The sequence below is a fragment of the Corvus brachyrhynchos genome, unplaced genomic scaffold, assembly GCF_000691975.1.
Source record: "Corvus brachyrhynchos isolate BGI_N302 unplaced genomic scaffold, ASM69197v1 scaffold72, whole genome shotgun sequence".
In the NCBI taxonomy this organism is placed as follows: domain Eukaryota; kingdom Metazoa; phylum Chordata; class Aves; order Passeriformes; family Corvidae; genus Corvus; species Corvus brachyrhynchos.
Window position 1 is genome coordinate 2,498,782 of NW_008236763.1, and position 7,258 is coordinate 2,506,039.

The 7,258-nt window shown below is 50.4% G+C and overlaps 1 protein-coding gene across 1 annotated transcript in view; it reads left to right on the forward strand.

Annotated features, from left to right (window-relative positions):
* The window catches only part of MFSD4A (major facilitator superfamily domain containing 4A), a gene marked incomplete at its 5' end in the record, with an annotated part of 17,481 nt that extends 11,647 nt beyond the window's left edge, over window positions 1-5,834 (forward strand). Inside the window, 6 exons of the mRNA XM_008644814.2 lie at window positions 442-557; window positions 975-1,148; window positions 2,671-2,818; window positions 3,415-3,485; window positions 3,664-3,784; window positions 4,690-5,834. Of these exons, the coding sequence (XP_008643036.1) occupies window positions 442-557; window positions 975-1,148; window positions 2,671-2,818; window positions 3,415-3,485; window positions 3,664-3,784; window positions 4,690-4,754 (695 nt within the window). The remainder of the gene's footprint in view (window positions 1-441; window positions 558-974; window positions 1,149-2,670; window positions 2,819-3,414; window positions 3,486-3,663; window positions 3,785-4,689) is intronic.
* Window positions 5,835-7,258: the final 1,424 nt, after the last annotated feature.

The following is a 7,258-nucleotide window of genomic DNA, read 5'->3' on the forward strand; positions in this document are numbered from 1 at the left end:
GGCCAGAAGCGCGGGGTGTGGAGAGCCCAGGATCCCGGGGTGTGGAGAGCCCAGGATCCCGGGGTGAGGAGAGCCCAGGATCCCGGGGTGAGGAGAGCCCAGGATCCCGGGGTATGGAATGCCAAGATCCCGGGGTGTGGAGAGCCCAGGATCCCAGGGTGTGGGCAGCAGGTATCCCAAAGAACCAGGATCCCAGGCTGTGGCGATCTGGGATCCCAGGCTGTGGGCAGATCCCGTACCCATTCCCATTTCCTTCTGGAAGCTTAGAGGAAGGTAAGAGCGAAGTGGAGCTCCCCGAGCTCAGCACTGCCGCACATTCAGGTCCTGGCTGGGTCTGTCCTGCAGCAGCTGTCCCACAAACCAAACCCCTCTGAGGGCTGGCAGCCACCCAGCCCCGGGGGGACGTTCTGGCCAAGGTTGCTTTGCATTGTTCTCCACCAGGTCACGAGGATTTGTTCAGCTGCTGCCAAAGCAAAAACTTCCGAGGGGCTTCCTACACCTATTTCGCCGTGCACATCACCGGGGCTCTGGTTCTCTTCATGACCGATGGGATCGTGGTGAGTTCAGCTGACCAAATCTCTGGATTTTTTCCTGCCAAACCCCTGTGACACCCCCAGCCCGGCTGCTGGGCCACAGGGGTTAATGATGAGCAGGGCTACACGGCTATGGGAATATCCCAGGCCCTCCATCTCCAAGGATTACCAACCCTGCGCTCTCAATGGGATGTTTGGAGGGTGTGGAACCCCGAAAGGGCAGGGCAGCCCCTCGGGGACAGAGCTTTTCCCGGGAATTGCTGTGGAGCTTTGCCCTTTCAGGACAGATGAAACCCCACGTTCTGCTGCTGGTGGAGCTGCGAACCCTTTGGGAAGGGGTCCCAGCATGGGTGAGCTCTCCAGAGCTGCCACCATGAATAACTGAGGGACAGAGGAGCCTGTGGTCCCCACGAGGGTGTGACAGGGTGGTTTTTCCTGCAGGGAGAGTACTCGGGCTTTGTGTACAGCTACGCCGTGGAGGAGCCGCTGTCCGTGGTGCACAAGGTGGCCGGGTACCTGCCCAGCCTCTTCTGGGGCTTCATCACCCTGGGCAGGCTCATCTCCATCCCCGTGTCCTACAGGATGAAGCCAGCCACCATGGTCTTCATCAACGTGGTAAGGATGGGGTTAATTCCCTTAATCTCTCTTTCCTCACCTCAAAAACTGCGGGTGCTGGATGGGGCCTGGATCCTGCAGGACAACCTGGAATGGGTAAAACTGGGGGGGGGGAACTGGGAATTTGGGGATTTTGGATTCATTTGAGGTGAATTTGGGGGGATTTTGGTTTAATTTGGGGACAATGTCAGTGATTTTTTGGGGGATTTTTGGGTGATTTTAGGGGATTTTGAGGGGATTGCTTTGGAGCTGCAGCTCCTCTCACGCCTGGGGGGTTTGCACAGGTACGGTGGACAAGGTGCCCTCCAGGTAGCCACAATTTAAAACTCGGTTGCCCAACTTTCCTGAGCCTCAGTGGGTCTGGTGTGAGAGTTGGGAAAACCCCAGCAGAGTCAGCACTAAAAAAGTGCCAGTGTTATTTATTAATTAATTCCTGTGGCAGCCGTGGGAAAGGGACGGTAGATCACTCCATAAATGCTCTGCTTAGGCTGCAGCAGCTGTCAGAGGTTGCTGAAGTCAATAAAACACCTGGGGAAAGGGGCAGGAATCCTTTTGGGATGCGTAAGGAAGATCCACGTAAGGACGTGGCAGAAACCAGGGAGGGAGCAGATCCCATTCCCACTTCTTAGAAAGAAGAGGGAAAGCACGAGCAGGCAGTTAACTCCCCATTTATTTGAACCAGAGGTGATTTTGGTGGCTACGTTTTGGTAATATAACACATTACACATATCTAACGGGGTGGGGAAAAGATTTTGGGGTGACTCTGAGTAAAAAATCCACCTGGCTGAAGCCGAGCCTGGGCAGTTCTTGGAGCTGCTGTAGGATCCGGCAGCTCCTGGAGTCGTTGCAGCATTGCCGTAACAAATTCCAGCTCCAATTCGGCTTCTTTAGGACCCAAATTGCTCCTGAGCGCTCGCACAGGGCCGCAATCAGGGCCCGAGCAATTAAAACAAAACCAGCCGGAATCTCAGAGCTCCCTCTGCTGCCCCTGCCCTGCGTCACTCGGGCATTTCCCAGGGGTTTCGGTTCTTTCCCCTACAAGCCAGAGGTGAGGGAAAGTTGATTTGAATGCAGTTGGCTCTTCGGCTTTAATGCTGTGGCTGCTTTCTGAGCAGGTATTGAGAGTTAATTCTGTAATTATCGAGAGTGACTTCAGCCTTATTCAGCAGAATGAAGAATTATTAGTGATTGAGACATGTCAATATTGTGGAAGTTGTTGTACTCTTGTATTTAAAGGTGTTTTTTTGGATACAATTTTACGTTTCTACATAATGAAATTGAGATTTGATTTCCAAATTACGTTATAAAAATTAGCCAATTCCTTAAAGCCAGATGGATTTTCTTTGGCCATTCAGTTTCTCAAACACTGATTTTCTTTTCCCAGCATATTTTCTCTTCCAGACTATTTCCTATTAAAAATAAACGTATTTTCTCTTCCAGACTATTTCCTATTAAACTCTAGAGCCTGTTGCACTCAGCATTTTTTGACTGATTTTTTTGTGTGTATGTTTCTTTCTTGCAGGTCGGGGTCCTCATCACCTTCCTCCTGCTGCTGATTTTCTCCTCCAGCGTGGTTTTCTTGTTTGTGGGGACAGCATCCCTGGGGCTGTTCCTCAGCAGCACCTTCCCCAGCATGCTGGCCTACACCGAGGACATCCTGCAGTACAAAGGTGAGCTGGGATTTGGGCAGCTCTAGGACCAGGTGGATTTTTGGATCCCATCCCCTTTTTGTAGCTCCTTCCCTCCCCCCTCAGCAGGTTTTTGCCTTTTGAAGGCAGATTTATTGTAGCTCGTAGTCAGAAAAGTGTAAAATTCTCTGCTTCGCTGGTGAATAATGACCCCAGGCAGGGATCAGGCCTTGGTTCCTGGTTTGGGGATCTCAGGGAGTGGCAGGAACGCTGCTTTAGAGGGAGATGGTTCCGAAAACATCCCCAGATTAGCAGTGAGCTGGAAACCCCAGAGCCTGGCCAGGAGCTCTCTGCCAGCCTCTGTCTCGGGGGCAGTGAGACAGAAAAACAAAAACCTTTCCAGCAAGAGGCAACATCAGCTCTGCCAGCAGAGCCAGGTGGCAGGAGATTGATTTTTGGGCTTTAACTTTCACCCTTCTGCACCACTGCAGGCCTGCAGAGGCATTTCCAACACTAAATGGGAACATTTTGTGGCTGTTGTGTGGTGAGATCCACGGAAAAGCTTTAAAGGAGTGCAGGGTGGCCCTGCTGGCGGTGCCACCTCGGTTGCCACCACCCCTTGCCCTGTTTCCTTGCAGGTTGTGCCACAACCGTGCTGGTGACTGGAGCTGGCATTGGAGAGATGGTGCTGCAGCTGCTGGTGGGGTCGGTGAGTAGCCAGGAGGTGGCAAAACCCAAAATAAATTTGGAATTTAGAAGTCAAAACCTCAGTTCTACTTTTGGGCACTGCCTGAGCCTGGAGTTACCGGCCAGCAAAGCCCTCCCTGATTATCCACGAGGAATCTGAATGATGTCTGATCCCTTTTTTTATTTCCATCCCACTGCAGATCATCCATGATCGGGGCAGCTACAGTTTCCTGGTCTGTGGCATGATCTTTGGATGCTTGGCCTTTACCTTCTACGCCCTCCTGGTGTTTTTCCACAGGATGTACCCCAAGCCCTCCCCAGGTAAGAAACCTCAGCCCAAGCCCTGCTTTGGGATGGGAGCGAGAGCAGCACAAGCCCCACTCCAGAGCATTCCAGCAAAATGCAAGGAAATGTTTATTTTTCTGCTGCTTCCTCTCTCCTTTTCCTGCTTTGTCTTGCCCACAAAGCCTTGGCAGCCACAGCCCAGGGTTTGCTTTCTTTTCTGCTGCAGGAATGGTCTGTGAATCACAGACAGCACCAGCTTCCCTGGGCTGTCCCCTGGCTGAAATCCAGGGAATCAGCGGGGCTGCCATGCAAGGGCAGCTGTCAGGTTCTTGGAAAAGGCTTCACTGATAAAGGAGTCTTTAGTTATCACCTCAGTCTGGAGCTGCTGTTGGTTTTTTAAGCACCTCGTACAAAAGGAGCAGAGCGGGACAGGCAAAAATGTGGCTGGGGACACTTGGGCTGTGCTGGGCACTGGTGGGGTCACACCTCGAGGGCTGTGTCCAGCTCTGCACCCCCAGTTTGAGGGGCTGGAGCGTGTCCAGGGAAGGGAATGGACCCAGGGAAGGGTCTGGAGAATCCTGAGGGAGCTGGGAGGGCTCAGCCTGAAGAATTTCTGGCTCTGCACAGGTCCCTGACAGGAGGGAGCAGCCAGAGAGGATTTGGGATCTTGTCCCGGGGAATAAGGGGTGGGATGAGAAGAAACAACCTCAAGCTGTGCCAGGGGAGGCTCAGGTTGGACAGAAGCAGGAGTTTCCTCACGGAAAGGGTTGTTAAACATCGGAACTGCCATCCCCAGAGGTGCCCAAGGAAGGCCTGGATGTGGCACTCAGTGCTGTGGGTGATGGAATGGCAGCATTCCTGAGGGGAAAACCTCATGCCCATCCCCTTTAATCTCAATTAAACCTTCCATTCAGGTGAAACGTTGAATGAATCTTTTGCAGAGCTGGACGAGGCCTCCCCTGACAAAGCAGCAGCGCCCGAGGACACGGGGCAGTACCAGCGCTGAGGGAGGGCCGAGCTCTGCACAAGCAATAAACCCACCCCCAATTCAGCATTACTCCTAAGGGTGATTTCACATTTAATGAACTGAATCATGCAAGTTCTCTGCAATCAAAAGCACAGTAGGTGGGGTAAGTCAGAATCGAGGAAATCAAGCCCAAAACATCTGAGCTGAGCACGAGGTGCCAGTAGCACTTGTGCCAAAAAGACTGCGAGTGCCAGCCTGGCCCTGGGACTGAAAGCAGGGACGTTTGCACAGCACTTCCTCCTGCAAATGAACTTTTTTTACCTGTTCAGAAAAGAGGGTGGGAAGGAAAAGCTGCTCTCCGCTCCTCATCCAAAACTGAATGTTCTCCCGGCTTGGTCACGGCCTTGATTTTATTTTCGGCCTGTGATGGCACAGGACCCCCTTGAATTTACAGCACAATCCTGGGTTTTAATTCATTTTTTGTGCAGCAGGGCCTCGAGTCAGTGTCACCTCCTTTGATCCTTCCAAAGGGGGGAAAGTTCCACATGGGCAGAGCCCCGCCAGGTGCACACAGTGGTAGCAGGGCCTGTCTCGATTTGCACACTTGATTCCTGTATATTCCACACTCTAACCATGGACAGTGTCTTACTCAGCATGCTCAGGCCTCTTGATTACTTAAAATAATTTGCTTTTCTTTCTTTTTATTTTTATTTTTTCTTTTTTCTGGGGGGAGGTTTCTGTTTGGTTTTTTAAGTCAAGAATGAGCCGTGCTGCTTTGTTTTGCTTTAAGTCACTCCTCGAGCTGCAGTGTCTTTTTTAGAGTGGTTTTATTTCCAGCTCCAAGAGAAGGGATTTTTGGGAGCCAGGCTCCAGCTGCTTCACCTGTGCAATATCCTCACATCCAGGTGCCTTGTGTAAGGTACTCCCACAGCCCACGCATGGCCTGTCCCAGCCACCAGGAAAGGACTGGATTTTTGAGGAATGTAAAGGCTCCATCCAGCTCCTCCTGCCCGGAGTGGCTGCAGATGTAACTCCTCGCTTCAACTGCTGTATGTGATGTACATATGTACGTGTGTATATAAAGCAGTGTTTAATTAAAGGTGATTGATTGCTAATTGCTCACTGACTGGACTCAGGTAACTCCGACACCTCCAGTTCTCAGTTTTTAAACAGCCTGAATTGAACAGATTTTTAATTAAACTGCTTTTAGCATTTGCAGAATTGTGGAATGGGTTGGGTTGGAAAGGGCCTTTAAGCTCATGCAGTTCCCCCCCTGCCATGGGCAGGGACACCTTCCACTGTCCCAGATTTCTCCAGCCTGGCCTTGGGCACTTCCAAGGATGGAGCAGCCACAGCTTCTCTAGGAAATTCCTATTTTCCCAAGCAGCAGCTCCTCCCTGCCATAAAACATCTCCACAAACTCCTGTAGAAAAGAGCCTGGAGTCGCTGAATTGCCTTTTTCTCCCTCAAGGTGAGTTTGGATGGGGTCAATGCAGCTGAATTCTGGGTTTAGCTCATCCCTGGACTTCAGGGACCCCCTCCTGCCTCACACCCCACAGCTGGAATCTATTCTATGATCCTATAATGAAACTGAACCTAATTCCAAGCCAGGTTGGACAGGGAGATGTCCCTGCCGATGGAATGAGAAGATTTTGAAGATCCTTCCACCCCAAACCCTTCTGAGATTTGATTCCAACCCCAGAGCAGATCCCAGCCAGGCCAGCACGGGCTGTAATTCTGCTCCAGCTCCAGAGGATGCCACTGTTCCTCTCCTGGAGCTGCCCAGAATAAATCACCCCGAATCCAATAACCACGGACTGCAAAACCCCTTTACAGCAAACAAAACCCCCCTCCCTCGGTCCTTCCTCGAGCCCCTCCCACCGTGACAGCATCTCTGGGCCCTGCTCGGAGGAAATGAGCACCAAGAAATTCCAGGAGGGAGCCGAGCTGGGAAGAAATCTCCTCGGTTTGTGTCACACCAGGCCTGGCAGCTTTCAAATCAGCTCATTCTGGCCTGGCAGGTTTGAGAAGACACAGCTCAAACTCTTCTGAATTAAAATCCACAATCACATTTCTTGGGCTTGATAATTCCAATCTCCATTTTGGCTACTTAGAGGAAAAAAAACCCCACTATTTTAAGGAAAATTTCTCCCCAGAATAGCACCTGATTTAGCAAAAAACTGTAAAATACAATTTACCTCAAGGTCTGATGAACTCCCTCCTTATCACAGCCCCTGACGCTGTAACTTTCTATTTCCTCTACTGAAAGAACAAAACCAAACCCAGTCAAAAGAGCAGAAACTTTGTTAAAAATATTTATTTAAAAAAATACAATTGTTTTGCATGTCTGGTTGCACATAACTATTAACATATGATTGACTTGAATAATTTGCTACAATGCTTTTTTAAAGCCAGCTTGCATTATACAAAGCAAAATCCCTCTGTCAGTTCTTACATAAAATAGTTTTCTTTAACTATTCCCACCCCATTGTTTTTTAAAAAAAAGATTGCAATACATTGATTTTTATTTTTAGTTTTTTTGT